This window comes from Trichosurus vulpecula, chromosome 7 (genome assembly GCF_011100635.1).
Source record: "Trichosurus vulpecula isolate mTriVul1 chromosome 7, mTriVul1.pri, whole genome shotgun sequence".
Lineage (NCBI taxonomy): Eukaryota > Metazoa > Chordata > Mammalia > Diprotodontia > Phalangeridae > Trichosurus > Trichosurus vulpecula.
Genome location: NC_050579.1, coordinates 147,890,376 through 147,905,733, shown reverse-complemented (window position 1 = coordinate 147,905,733; position 15,358 = coordinate 147,890,376). Strand labels below are relative to the sequence as shown.

Here is a 15,358-nt window from a genome sequence, read left to right as displayed (position 1 = left end):
TTGGATTTTATGAGATACTGATAAAATTAATGAAGTGGCAGTACAGTCTCTGGACAAGCAGCAGCAAACATAGCTAGAACACTTATGGGGAAAAAACCCTGTTCTTTGAAATTAGCATCTTGGACAAGTAGATTTATTTGCCATATTGGGGTTTCCCTTTTATTTGGTTTTCCTCCATGTATGGAAGTGTTGCGAAGTTATATTTATATATACACATATGTGGAAATATGCATTATGCAACTATATTCACATATATGTATATATATTCATGGCAGAGGTCTGGTGGTATATTAGATAGAGTAGTGGCCTTAGAGTCAGGAAATCTAGGATTGCCTCTGACAGCTACAAGCTGTGGGCAAATTACTTACCATTTCAGTGTCCCAGGCCATAAACTTTCTTAAGGCTGTATTATGGCATGAACTGCTAACCTTCATGGTGGGGGGAATTTTCACATCAGGTGGCCATATACATACATATAGTTATGGAGGGACAGAAGGAAGGAAAGAAACATGTATATATTTTATTTGGTCTTTATAGCAATTCAGTGAAGCAGGTGTTATTGAAAAGAGACATCATACACTAGCAATAGATCTTACACTTTCATCTCATCTTTCCATTTCCTAGGAGTTCCTTCACATGTGAACTCAAAAACAGATTGGGAGAATCTGCTGCTAAGTATAAATTCATATAAACATGGAAACTTCCATTTGTAAATGCACAGAGCAGAACTGAGCAAGCATTATCACAAACAACCTTCTTGTATTGAGTAGGCAGCTGGGTACCCCGACTCTTATTCTCATTCTCTCTGTACCCCTATACCCAGTTGTCTGCTTGTTTTGATGAGAATGGGATTAGGTGGGACTGAATTGGAGGACTTCAGCATTTCCCCTCCCCCAACCTTTTTTAGATTCAGGACTAGGATCTATTTAGCTCGAAGGTGGCTCCAGTGAAAGGGACTGAGCAGAGAAGCTGCTGACTGCTTTTTACCTCTAAAATAACTTAACCCAAGGCAGCTGCCCCTCCCAACGTGATCCATTTACATCTTGCTGTCACTAATTTTAATTAAAAAAAGTTTTGCCTGAGCTCATGTCTAATAGTTTGAAAATGTTACTGTCTATTTTCAGTCACATCAAGCAAAATTATAATTGTGAAATTCTAGTCATTGTCCAAGGCCTTTATAAAATTTGAAAATGCATATATGAGTTACTGACATTGAAATCTTGGCAAAAAATCATTAATTCTGATAATTTATATATGAAGGAATTAAACTGAATGCTGGATTTGGAGTCAACCTGTCATCAAATCCTAACCCTACCATTCATTACCTGTGTGTGTTTGACTAAATCACTTTAATTTCCCTGACCCTGTTTCCTCATCTGTAAAATGAAAGGATGGACTAGATCACTTCTAAGGTCCTTTCAAATTCTATAACTTTTATCAATCTTTAAGTAGCATTCTATATCCTAAATTTTTTTTGAGAAAGCCATCACCAAATATTAATTTATGACTGGTGAAATTTATTAGCTCTATTTTACAGGTGAGAGAACTGATACTCTCAGGGGTTAAGAACAGATTAAACATTTCCTATATGCAACCAGCCTCACTCAGTTTGACTGCAAGATAATGAATATTTTAGCCACATTAAACCTTGAAGACCATCTCTACTAATTATGGAGGGATGGTGAATTGCGTTGGTGCAGGGAATACCCACACCAGTGAAAGCAGATGGTTGAAATAAGCTGACATTTATGGGATCAAAATACTAGATTACTTACTTAGAAGTGGAGGGGGTGGCTTTCAAGTGTATATGCTTGGAGTTTTCCTTTCTTTACCTTGGGTAAAAAAGTGTTGCAGAAGTTTCACCAACATATTAATGCTATTTCTTTTCTCCCTTCACTATCCTATTTGATAAGACAGAACTATTCAATTTCCTTTGCAGTTAAAAAAAGAGTTGAAAATATTCTTTGTTTAAGCTTTCACTTCTTTGAATAGGTAGACACTCTCATTATGATGTATAAAACTCACTGCCAGTGTGTTCTGGATAATGCAATTAATGGAAACTTCGAAGAGGTAAGGGTGATCACAAACATTTTCTTGATTATATTATATGTGTGTTCATGTAGAGTGAAGATATTAATTATGTGTACCCCTTCCCCCACCAACAGATCCAACATTTCTTACTACATTTTTGGCAAGGAATGCCTGATCATCTTCTCCCACTGCTTGAAAACCCTGTTATCATTGACATTTTCTGTGTTTGTGACTCAATTCTTTATAAGGTGAGCCTCATTGCACGTTGTTGCTTTCTACATGCAATGTGCACTTAAAACAACACAACAACACCCCCCCCCCCATTGAGCTATCTTATGTGAAAATGTTTTCAATTTTACATTTGAGTATAAAAATAACAATAAAAATACCTCAGTCTGAAGATGTGCCAGCAAATGATTTTTTAATTGCTTTGTAAAAAAAGGGTCTATTTTCATTTTTTAAAAATTACTATCTAAACCATCACTTAGCATTAAGAGTTGAAGAGATGCAAGATTTTTTATCATTATTATTATTAGCATAATAATTTAAAGAAAACCATCTAGATATTTCACTGGATCACTTTATGGTATTAGCAAAAAAAATTAGTTGCTATTATGGAAATTCCATTGAACATCTTATTTTCTATTGGCTCCAATTGTACCCCCCAAAACAAGAAAAGATTAGGTAGAATAGACAAGGCCCCTGATTTTTAATGAAATGGCTCTTAACATGTTGTCCCAGCTGAAATCAAAGACCCAGGTGTCTGCAAAAGATTCATTCATCATGGATTCTTATGGAAAGAAAAGAGCCTCAGTCTCCTAGACAAACAGTGAGGTAGCATTTATGGAGGTTTTCTGGTGGAGAGGAGATGATCAAGATGAGAGGCTGAGTCTGTGATTAATTGCATTCTCAGCCATGGTGAATGGACATAAAAGTGTGGGGAGAACCAGCGCACTGTGTAAATATTATCATTAAATTTTGCTTGGGTTTAAGACTTACATTGTAAAAAAGAAAAGTTCAGTTCTTTAAAAAATGAATTGTCATCAGGAGAATTTCAAGGTAAAAGGGTCAGTAAAACCCTATTTTAAATTATAAAATATACTTGATTTTTTACAGTGACTTAGCTGCAGATGTAGGAAGGAGAGAGACTTAGGAGCAGAACCATAGTACATTCTTCTATTTTGTGTTTAGCCACCCCCCATGAGGCAATGGAACATTCATCATCTAAGAGGATTGGGCACCTGCCGTGTTCCCCCCACCCCCATTCAAGTTGTAGCTGAACAGGTATAAAGAATAGTCTTGTAGCATCATCTCTAATGTAGAGGATAAGCCCTTAATTGAAAAGCTAAGGCTTGGGTAGCATCAGTAGAGACATGAAGGTTTGTAGTGCCTGAGTCTCAGGCTCACATTTAAATATTTGTTTCTTGGGGCAGTCTGCAAACTCAAGTTAGCAGGGCTGTGAACTTCAGAGTAGCTGCTGAGAGCTCTGTAAGTTTGGACTGAGAGCAGGCCTATAGGCCAATGGGTCAACACCTCTCTTCTCCCATTCCTTAGTCCCCAAACGAGGAATTCAGGGCTTGGGCAGCAGTTCAAGGAAGCATCCAATTGGGGAGAAGGAGGCAGTTCCAGCATCTGGTGCTAAAAAATGACCTGAGCCTTGTAGAATTGGTTCATTCATAATGTTACATTTCTATTGGGCTTTAAAATTGATCAAATCCTTTCTTCATCATAGCCTTGTGAGGGGAGGGAGTACAGGTATTATTATACCATGTTGTAGATAAGGAAACTGAGTGTCAGAAGCAAAATGACTTGCCTACAGTGATACAACTAGTAAACATCAGGGCTGGATTAAATTCTAGTCTTAATGCTCTTCCCACTGGCACACAGCTTCTGGCTAACAGTAGCTAACAAGAAAGCATGAATTTGTGGAATAAGTCATCTGACTTGAAATTAGATGACATGAAATTAAATGACAGCTTAGAATAGGAGGAGGAGGAAAAACAGGAGGAGGAGGAAGATGAGGTGATGATGATGATGGTGATTATAAAGATAGGAAAGGGCCAGGCTGTGAAGGGTTAAATGCCCAAAACAAGGACTTTATATTTGATCTGAGTTGATTGAGTAGGAAAGTTACATTGTCAGACTGATACTTTACATGTGTGGGGAACCTGTGGTCTCGAGGGCACATGTGGCCCTCCAGGTCCTCAAGTGCGGCCCTTTGACTGAATCCAAATTTCACAGAACAAATTCTCTTAATAAAAGGATTTGTTCTGTAAAACTTTGACTTAGTCAAAAGGCTGTGCTGAAGACCTAGAAGGCCACATGTGGCCTTGAGGCCATAGGTTCCCCACCCCTGCTTTAGGAAAATTACTTTGGCAGCTGAGTAGAATGGAATGGAGAAGGACTTGATGCCAAGAGACCGATTAGACTTATTGTAATTGGCCATGTGAGGATAAGGACCTTAACTAGGGTGGTGGCTGTGTGAGAGGAGAGAAGGTACAAGAGATATTATAGAGTTAGAAATGATGAGATTTAGCAATTGATTAGATGTTAAAGGAAAATGAAGAGTCAAAGAGAACACCTAAGTTGGAAACCTGGACGAACAGGAAGACAGTAGTACACTTGACAATATTAGGGAAGCTTAGAATAGAGGAGGTTTTGGGGGGAAAGACAGTAAATCCTGTTTTGGACATGTGAAATTTGAGATGCCTATTGGGCCTGTTCACTATGCAAAAAATCCAGTAGGTAGTTGATATTTTAGGACTGGAGTACTGGATTTATCCTGATCAGTTGTGGTGTATCAAGAAAACTAGAGAAGATGGTACGTCATTAATGAAGAAGTGATGAAAAAGTTGAAATTGTGATCTTGCAGATTCTCCAACCTTACCCCCCCAATAGAGTTTGATTACCTTTTTTAAACCCATAAGCCAGTCTTATATGAGAATTATGTCAAAAATATTAATACAGTGCATAGTAAATGATTGTGAATTTTTTAACCCTATGTGTGGGCATACATACACACAGAAATACAGCTATGTAGATAGGATCTATAGCCACCTTACTGGTCTACTCAGTTTCTTTTTTGCTTGTTTTTCTTTTTAAATATAATTTTTCTTCTTTTATTATAACTTATCAACAGACATGAACATTTCAGGATAAAAAGAACAAAAAGCAGATTGTACATGAAACTGTGAACAGTTATCTAGTTTTTTAAAAATTGTATAACAGATTTGACATAGTAGTAACAAAATCTCCCTGATTGTATTCCTTTTTGAACTTCTTTTTGCTTTCATCTGTATATTTTTAAATGTTTTATTGCTTCTATTTTTATGCTTTTTGTGTCTGTATCACTATCCACCAACTCTCTCCACCAATAAAAGCCCTTTCTTGTAACAAGTAAGATAGTCAAAAAAGACAAATCAATACATTGGCCATTTTCTCTACTTTTATTTTGAAATTGCTTTCCTTTCAGATTTTTTCATGCATCTCCCAAATACGTCTAATATAGGTTTCCACTAGCTAGTTGAATCTCTTTATATATTTCTATGAAGCCTATTCTTCCTCCAAACTCTTTTTACCTCTTCCAACCTAGTTAACTGAGAACTCTCGACCTCAGCCTATAACCTGGCTGCCTCAAGTAGGCTGCTAAATGTTGTCCTTCACTGTTGCTAAATGTCATCTCCTACTCTTCCCAGTTTCTTCAGTGCTCTCATCACTTCAGGACTTCTGTTATTTTGGCTTATACTCCGCACTGATGGCAATATTTTTCTCCATGCTTTTCCTCTCAGCCTTCCAAGACCACCAATCTGACATATGTGGGATTTTCCCTCCTCTTTTGTCTACTCTGCCTCCAATCCTATATGATATACCCTATAAGTCCATCTATCCTAGGTTCTCATACAGGCACCCATTTTAGAGATTATAAAAATATAAATACATGAAAAAATTGGGTAATTACTAATTATTAAGTGGCTTTATGTGAAGTATTGGCAATACAGATTTAAATTGACTGTCTTTCCCTATGTTTAAGGTCCTAACAGATGTCCTCATTCCCGCAACAATGCAAGAAATGCCTGAAAGGTAGGTAAGTCAGGTTAAACATGTTAAACCTGTCAGTACAGAGTTTCATTCTACATATTACATCAAAGGAGAGGTGCTATGTATAGTGAAGAGTGAGCTGGTCTTGGTATCAGGAAGACCTTATGCTGTTTTTCACACATACTGGCTCTGCGACCCTGGGCAAGGTCATGGTGCACCCAAATAATACTCTCTCACAGTGGAAGTTGCAGAGAAGGTAACAATATACCTTGGTTGAGGAAGTTTTCTACTGGTAGATCCCTATACCAATAAATTATAGATTCAGATCTCCTCCCCTTCTCCTTTCTCCATCAATTAATCAAATTTTTAAAGAATCACACCAGAAGAAAAGATACCTATTCAGTAAACAAATTATTAAATGCCTAGACTTTGCATAGGTGATATTAAAAAGGTTAAATCAGACCTCTCCTTATTTATAGATAATGACCTTTGCCTTAATAAACTTACCGCCTAGTAAAGGATATAAAATATTCAGGTTAGTATAATACAGATTAAATGGGTTAAGTGTATATAAGTACTATGAGATTGGATGAGACAGAAATCATTTACAGTTTAGGGAATCATGGAAAGCTTCAATGCATTTGAACTGGGCCTTGAAGGGTGGGTAGAATTTCGATAACCAAAGATTGCTCTGGGGTGGAGTAGAAAGGAAGAAATTCCAGGTATGACCCAAGGTAGGAATGGAAGCAGGTAAAATGGAAGAGGAAATATTTGGGGGATGGCAAGTTTGGATGGAGCATTAAATAATAAGTGGTAATTTAATTGCCATGCATTTTGTTTCCTTTCCCCATTTTATTAGTTATTTGTATGTTGTCTGCCAGAAGTCCTTGTATTTGAGTATCATAGAAAGAGAGGGGAGGGAACATTATGTCTTTGAAAGCTGTGGGGTAGCCTTAGGCAAAATCTAAGTCTGCTTAGTTCTCAAGACATAGGGAAATATTCTTAAACAGAAGCTGGTTTGTTAAACACAAGTGCGATAACCTTCCAACAATAAGAATTCTAAGACAAGTTCATTGAGAAGTGCAGCACCATATATTTGTTTGGAAACAATGACCCTAGACTCAACAGCGATTTGTATAGGTAAGAAAGTAATATTATAGTAACATAGTCATTTAAGAATATAGGGTTCTGATGATTTGATGTCAACTGTTTGTTGGGGGCCCTCTATAAAACTTTTTTAGAGTTGCTTTGCTTTTGAATAATAACTAGCTTAAAACTTGCCTTAGTATATTTAGGAGCAAATGCACACAGTGCTAAGCATGTAGAAAGTGTACAATCAGTATGTGATAGAATTGAGAGGCAGCCTGGCATCCTGAAAAAAAGTACTAGATTAGGCGTCATAGGTCTTGAGTTCAAATCCTGACTCCTCTACTTTCTGTAGTGTATCCATGGGCAGAGTGTATGAATTCTCTGGGCTACAGGTTCCTCATCTGGGAAGAGAGGGGAATGAAGTGGTGGCTAGTCTCTAAGGACTTTTATAACTTCAAATCTATGATCCTATAAATTACATGTAGTCTTTTCTTTTACCATTCTTTTACCAAATGTTCCTTTGGTCCTGTTATTGCTTCTGTGTAGTGAAACTGACATTGATTCAGATCAATTAATATATTAAACATATTCTCTGGGCTCTGGAGTTGATCAAAGTTTCTGCAATATAGTGGCTATCTTTATGTGTGGCCAATCATCCAGTCAAATGAATGTTTATAAATATATGAATAGGTGGCAAATACAGAGGTATTTGATAGATTGCAGCTAAGACACAGATCACTGATCACTTTTTTACCTACCTCTCAGGGTGGTTTTGAGGATAAAAATGAGATAATATTTGTAAAAAACTTTGCAAAGTGCTCTCTCTATCTCTTTCTCTCTCCCTCCCTCTGTATGTGTGTGTGTAAATAAACACTAAACTGCCTGTGGTTAACGATCACATTAATTATGATAATATTACTTAATTTTACTTCCTTTGCAGAATTCAATGAAAAGTCCACATTTCTGTTTTCAGAAAGTTATTCTTCAGAAATTATTAGTTTTTAAGGCATATTCCTCATCTCATGGAGTTATAGAAATTTAGATGTGAAAGGGAACTTCAAAACAACCAAGTCTAAGCTCATCAAATTTCTTTAACTTCTAGGTTTTTAATTATTTCTCGCTCTCCACAGAAGTCCTGGCATTTAACATATGGGTTTCTTTGTAGTTTATTAGCAGACATAAGAAATTTTGCTAAAAATTGGGAACAGTGGGTTGTTTCATCCTTGGAAAACCTGCCAGAAGCCCTAACCGATAAGAAACTACCCATTGTACGAAGATTTGTATCTTCCCTAAAACGACAAACTTCCTTCTTACATCTTGCTCAGGTAAGTCTTGGGGTGAATTATATCCAAAGTTTCTTGGCTATGGCTACATTAAAAAGAAAAAAAAAACTATTAGCTACAGAGATGAAGTCCTTTTTTAGGACACATCAGTTAATATGGCCAAACTGATGTTGGCATGGTCTTCATAGTGAGATTTGTTGTGAAAGACACATATCCACTGCCTATCAGGTTACCAACTGTAAAAATCTTCCAATTCTCTCAATGTTTCACTCCCTAGTGGGAAGGAAAGAAACCAGTAGTTTCATTCTAGATAAGAAAAATGCCACATAAACATCTCTTAAAAGTATATTTTTTCACATGATAATCCTCTTCTGGAAAGTGCTTTTAATGTGTTTTAATCTCTGGAAAAAAACACTTTTGTGGGTTATCATAGAAGAGAGGTGAGATATCTAGTCCTTCTTTTGATCCTGTAAATGAGAGACCTTGTTCTCGAAGGCTAGAAGCTCATGAAATCTTTCACAAGACCATGCAGCTAGGCGGTGAAGTGGCTATGACTCTGGGCCTGGAGTCAGGAAGAACTGAGTTCAAATGTGACCTCAGATACTTACTAGCTGTGTGACACCCAGTAAATTGCTTAACCTCTCTGCCTCAGTTTCCTCCTCTGTAAAATGGGATAATAATAGCACTTACCTTCTGGGTTGTTGTGAGGATCAAATGAGATAACACAGGGAAAATGCTGTGCAGAGTGCCTGGCACATAGCAGGAACTTAAATGTTTGTTTCCTCCTTTCCTTCCTAATCTATCTGAATCAGCAAAAACACAAAGAGTAAAGGTAGGAATAGCTAACTTCTGTGGGAAAAAACCCCACAACAACCAATCATTCATTTGCCTTATAGGATTGTTTATCGGATTTTAAATATAGGGCTGGAAGGAAACTCAAAAGTCATCTGAGGGGTTTGTGGGTGGATTTTAGGTGGTCTCTGAAGTTGGAAGGGGAAAAAATATTACTTATCCAATAAAGTCCAATGGCTCCCTATCAGTTTCAAGATCAAATATAAAATCCTCTGGCTTCAAAACCCTTTTCCAACTAGTCTCCTTTTACCTTTCCAGTTTTCTTATACCTCATACTTCTCTTCCCCATCCCCTTTTTCTCTTGTACTCTGCAGTCCAGCAACACTGGCCTCTTTGCTGTTCCTCACACAAGACACTCTCTCTACTTTCTGCATTGTCACTGGCCACCCATCCCCTAGGCTTGGAATTTTTTCTCATCTCTGCCTCCTGGTTTCGTTCTCTGGTTTCGTTTAAGTCCCAGCTAAATTCCCACCTATGAGAAGCCTTTCCTGATCTCTTTTAATGTTATTCTTTTCTCTCTGTTACTTTCCTCCAATTTCTTCTGTACTGTCTTGTTTGTACATAGATGTTTTCATGTTGTCTCCCCCATTATGCTGTGAGTTCTTCAAGAGTAGGGACCTTGCCTTTCTTTGTATCCCCAGTGATTATCCCAGTGCCTGACACACTAATAAATTAATAAATATTTATTGACTGATTGACTAACCTTTTGTTTCTTTTGTAAGCCTATATGTTGTATTTTAGGTATTTAAAGCATGATTCTGAGTAGGGTTCTATAGCCTTTCCTATACCATGTAAAGGGTCCATGACACACAAAAATGGTATAGATGAGGAAACTGAGACCAACAGAGATTTAGGTGCTTATGACCATTCAGATAGTAAGTATCAGCTGCAGGATTTGAAACTAGGCCCTCTGCTTACAGAGTCAGTGCAATTTCCACTGGCTCTGAAGTCAAAGGACCTGAGTTCAAGTTCAACCTTGGATACTTACTTTTGTGATTTTGGAAAAGTAACAACCTATAGGAGCCTCATTAACCAGGTGGCTGAGTAGATAGTATTAAACTTGGTGGCACAGTAGAGTTCTGGGCTTGGAGTAAAAAAAAACTTGAGTTCAAATACTACCTCGGGTATTAACTAGGTAGTTTTATGACCCCAAGAAAGTCATTTTACATCTGATCCCCAGTTTATTCAACTGGAAAATGGGGATAATAATAGCACTTGTCTCAGAGGGTTGTTTTCAAGATCAAATGAGATAATATTTAAAGTGCTTTGTAGTCCTTAAGGCCTTATATAGGGTCTCTCAAAAGTACTAAGACTTTTGAATATCTAGTATGAATGCTATTATGGTAATCAATAATGAATTATTATAGTTAATTATTAATAATATTATGAAATAATCTGTAAAATGAAGGAGTGGACTTGATCAGGAGTTCTTGCCCTTTTTTTGTGTGGCTCTTTTATCAGTCTGGTGAAGCCTATGGACTCCTCAGAATAATCTTTAAAAACATTTTAAAATACATACAACAAAATGCCTATGCTTACAAAAGAAACCAAAGGTTAGTCAATCAGTCAGTCAATTAGCTTTTATTAAGCACCTCTAAGCTCCCTTCTAGCTTTCATTCTATAAGCTTCTTATTTTCATCTTAAAATTAGAGGAAGAAGATGTACATCTAAGATGTTTTCTCTTCTAGTAGTCATAAAGGTTTTCCTTCTGGGAGAATTGAAATGACGTACCTCTTCATATCTTGTTTTTTGACCAATGTAGATTGCCAGACCAGCCCTTTTTGACCAGCATGTTGTGAACTCTATGGTGTCTGACATTGAAAAGGTTGATTTGAATAGCATCGGCTCTCAAGCATTTCTCACTGTTTCTGGAAGCACCGATCCCGAATCAGAAGTCTACACCGAATGTAAGTCTGTTTTCTTTGCCATGTTATTTAAGTTAAAACAAACTAACAAACTTTTGACCAGTTTTGTCCTGATAGCAAATCATGGACTGGGTAAATTCCACATGATGTAGTAACTAGGCATTTTCAAATTATTACTGCTGTCTTCTGCCTTTAAAAGTGCAAAAAGTTCACATTCTTTTGTAGACCATTAGAGAGAGAGCAGATTGAAGTCTGAGGGTAGCCTAACCTAGAATAAAATCCAATGATAGCCCAACCCAGAGTGAGGTCTGAAGGTAGCCCGGCTCCACTTTGATTCTGTTTCAAAATACGAAGTTACATTAAAATGATAAAATTTAGAAAACCAAATTCTAGTTCTAATTACTCTATGAATTTGAGGAGATTAATGGGGGCATATATGTTTGCATGTGTGTATGTATGAAATATGTATTTCTGTATGTATATATTATATATTTGAATATATGAATGTATGAAACTGTTTTGAGGTCTCCCCCTCATAGTATTGCCCATAGTATTGAATGTGGGACTTTACTAAATATAAAGGAGTTGGTATTTAAAGAAGGAAAAAGCTAAGTAACTTCATTTTAACTTAGAATGAGTAAACTGTTGAGATCACATTGAATTCATTGGCTCTCAGTAGTAATTCTTTTCTACTTGATGAAATTACCTTAGGATTTAAAAGGCCTATTGAATTTATTAGTTTGCGGGGGCTAATCTTCTGTCATAAGAAATGTTTTTTTCTATGTTTATAAACCACAGATATTTGAATTCTAACTTCAAGTATTGAGAACACATAGCTTAAAAGAAGTTTCTGCTATAATGACAATTTGAAAAAAATAGTGAATATTCCTTATCCACCAATTTCTGAGTTTTACTATTTTTTCTATATTTAGTTATTTATTCTTAAGGCAAATTTAGCTCAACTGATCTCTGCTAATTATTTTGGGTATTTCAATATTTTAACAAAATCTTTCATCTAAAGTCTATATTTTGGGTTCTAAGCTGAGTATGATGTAAGAACATATTTTCTGAGTTAGTCTTATTTATACAACATAGCAAAACTCAGAGGAGATATTTTATCTCTTCCTTTTGGACTTTAATGAAATAGGGACTTTTCCAGGTAGTCATACTTAACATTGGTTGGAGTTATCTGCCTCCTCAGTGTTATAATCTTATATTCTGAGTTCAAAAGTTATTACACTACTTCTTCTGTATTAGCTGGATGTGTGATTAGGTTGTGGGAATCATTTGCAAGCAAGAAACACTTTTAGGAGGTTTTCCTGTCAGAAATTAGCTAGATGCAGTTTCCACTTGCTGACTCAGACCCCAATTAAAACTTTAATTTAGCAAAATAAAGCACTTAAGAAATTATCAGTGATTTACGTAGAGAGAGTCAGGATTATTTTCTCGTCAATAATCTATTATGAGAATATTTAAACTGAGAGTATATGAAATCACATTGTGGATATTGAACTTCATAGAATAATAAGGAAATTAACCAAGTGCAGAAGTGCATCGATTAAATCAATTAATTAACATTAATTTCTTGAAGAATTGTCTACGAACTAGGATGCCGCCACTCCTACATCCCTATCACTTAAAGAGGAGTATATGTTGTGCTTGGCAATGACAATTAGAGCAAACAAACCTCTCGGGCACATATGGTTTCCCAGGGCCTCTATAACCATAGCCATTTGTCACTATCAGAAACTAATAGCTTCAATGAACAATAAAGCAAGGAACTTATTGCAGTAGGTTTTCTATCAAGCCATCTAACATGCTTTTCCAAGGGGCTCTGGGCACATTTTGAGCTTATGACATAAAACATAAATGAAAAGCCTACATTTTTCATTAGGTCATAATGAGGACATCTACTGTGCTTTTTTTTTTTTTTTTTTACTAATTTAATTCACATTTACGTAGCACTTTAATATATAGAAAGTAGTCTTCCCACTATGATCCTATCAGGTAAGTCCTGTATATGTTATTTATCCCCGTTTTGTGGATAAAGAAACTGAGGCCCAGAAAGGTGAAATGCCAAGTCTAATTCTTTTTCACTCAAGGTTTAGCTAATTTCCCACTACATTCTAGTTCAATCATTACACAGCAGCTAGAACATGTCAACTGGGTGAACTCTAATTTTTTTTCATCTCAGAATTATATTATCTTAATAGTTAATTCTCCACATGTACTAAATGCTTGGCTGGGGCATTAACTCTAAATGTATATTTTGACTAAAACCTCAATAAATCTGAGAAAACACTACCAGTGCTCCTGAACTCTAATCCTCTTTTAAACTTAGAAATGAACACAGGCAAAGAAATGTCTTGCAACCCTGAACAATTTTTGTTCATTGACATAATTGGAATTTGCTTTTACATAATCTTAGAAAAAGCTTCATTGTGAAGTGGAAAGAGTTCTGGCTTTCCAATCAAGAGATATGGGCTTAAGACCAGTCCAGTATCTGTGTGACCTTGACCCAAGCTTCGATTTCTTCATTTTTAAAATGAGGATAAGAACACTGGCACTTCCTACTTCATGGGGCTGTTGGGAGGAAAGCTCATGGTCAGCCATGAAAGACTATATAAATATTAATTGTTTAAAGATTTTAGATGTCGGCAATGAGATAGGAATTCCAGTTTAAAAGTTAAGGAAATTTAGAGACATAAAACACAAATAATTTCTTCAGTAGATGTTTTTAGAAACATAATAAAAGCTAAAAATTATATATCACTTATGGTTTCCTTTACCAATATTATTTTATCCTACCGCTCTGCGAGGTAGGTGCTATTATTATCTTAATTTCACAAATGAGAAAACTGAGGCAGGAAGACTTGATGAAAAAAGAAATATAGGAAAGTTGTTCAAGATTTCAGGAATTATAGAGATCTCGGATGGAGTGAGAACACACAAAGTGAAAATGACCACACCAGCATGTAGGGAGCAGGGAGATGGGGGCAAAGATGAGAGTGCTCTGAGATAGCTCTGAACTCAGGTTGTGTTTTAATGTTGTCTTTTCTTTTGTATGCTACAAAATTGTCAGTGGTTCTTGGTGAGTGAACCTGGGTTCTGAGTAGAATGCAACCTTTTGTTCTCCTTTTTACATGGTAGATGACTCTATTACAGTGTTCCAAGAACTGAAGGATTTGCTAAAGAAGAATGCCACAGTGGAATCATTTATTGAGTGGCTGGATACTGTGGTAGAGCAAAGGGTCATTAAGGTACCGTTCTATGGCTTTGTCAGATTCATGTTAATAAAGACTCTGTTTTAATAGTTGACTGAAATTTTATAGTGAAGGATGGTTTGAGGGTGGGCAGGGAAAAGCAGAGGATGGTTAAAAGTATTTTAGAAAACTTCAACAAACTCCACCAAACTGAAGTGGAACTGTGTATGTAGATATAAGAATCATGGGTTTTAAGCTATTAATAATCACATGAAATTTTTGCTTGAAATTACTATTAAAAAGAGTAATGCAAATCAAATGACTTTGAGATTTTTTTCTCACATCCAACAAATTGGCAAAGATGACAATCAATGTAGATAGTCAATGTTGGACAGGCTGTGGAAAGATAGTCACTTTAGTATACTCTTCGTGGATCTATAAATTGGTCCAATCATTGGAAAGCAATTTGGAATTAAGCTTAAGAAACAGAAAGTAACTGAAATGCTCACATCCATTTAGTAGAAATACCATTGCTAGACATATACTCCAAGAAAATAAACAAGAATTACAGGGAAGAATAAAAACCTTATCCTTTGATTTGTCAAGGTGCTGGAGCATCCAGTGTTTTTCCTATAGTAATCATTAGTGCTGTGGCCAGGTACCATGCTTAGAAAGGATTGGATCACAGAATATAGGTATGAAATGTAGAAACTTAAATGCAGCTCAGATTTAAAAAAAAAGAAATAATAAGGAATGACTGCACAAAAAGGGATATTTTAAGCACTTGAAGTTCTCAATTCTAAAAGCATTCAATATTATGCAATGATTTGTGGTTTCTTTGGTTCTTTCAGTTAACCTTCAAGTCATTCATCAATGAAACCAGACAATCACAGTGTAGAAATCGCTTACTAGTCCGAGTTATGGTGTGGGGACTTGCTGGTATCATTCAGGATCAGATGAGTGCAAGTTAATCATTCATGGGACGTGTAACCCTTCC

The 15,358-nt window shown here is 36.2% G+C and overlaps 1 protein-coding gene across 1 annotated transcript in view; it reads left to right on the top strand.

Annotated features, from left to right (window-relative positions):
- Positions 1–15,358, top strand: part of RFX6 (regulatory factor X6) — a 68,850-nt gene that overhangs the window by 41,062 nt on the left and 12,430 nt on the right. Inside the window, exons 8-13 of the mRNA XM_036768534.1 lie at positions 1,993–2,070; positions 2,166–2,279; positions 6,062–6,111; positions 8,324–8,483; positions 11,056–11,200; positions 14,309–14,418. Of these exons, the coding sequence (XP_036624429.1) occupies positions 1,993–2,070; positions 2,166–2,279; positions 6,062–6,111; positions 8,324–8,483; positions 11,056–11,200; positions 14,309–14,418 (657 nt within the window). The remainder of the gene's footprint in view (positions 1–1,992; positions 2,071–2,165; positions 2,280–6,061; positions 6,112–8,323; positions 8,484–11,055; positions 11,201–14,308; positions 14,419–15,358) is intronic.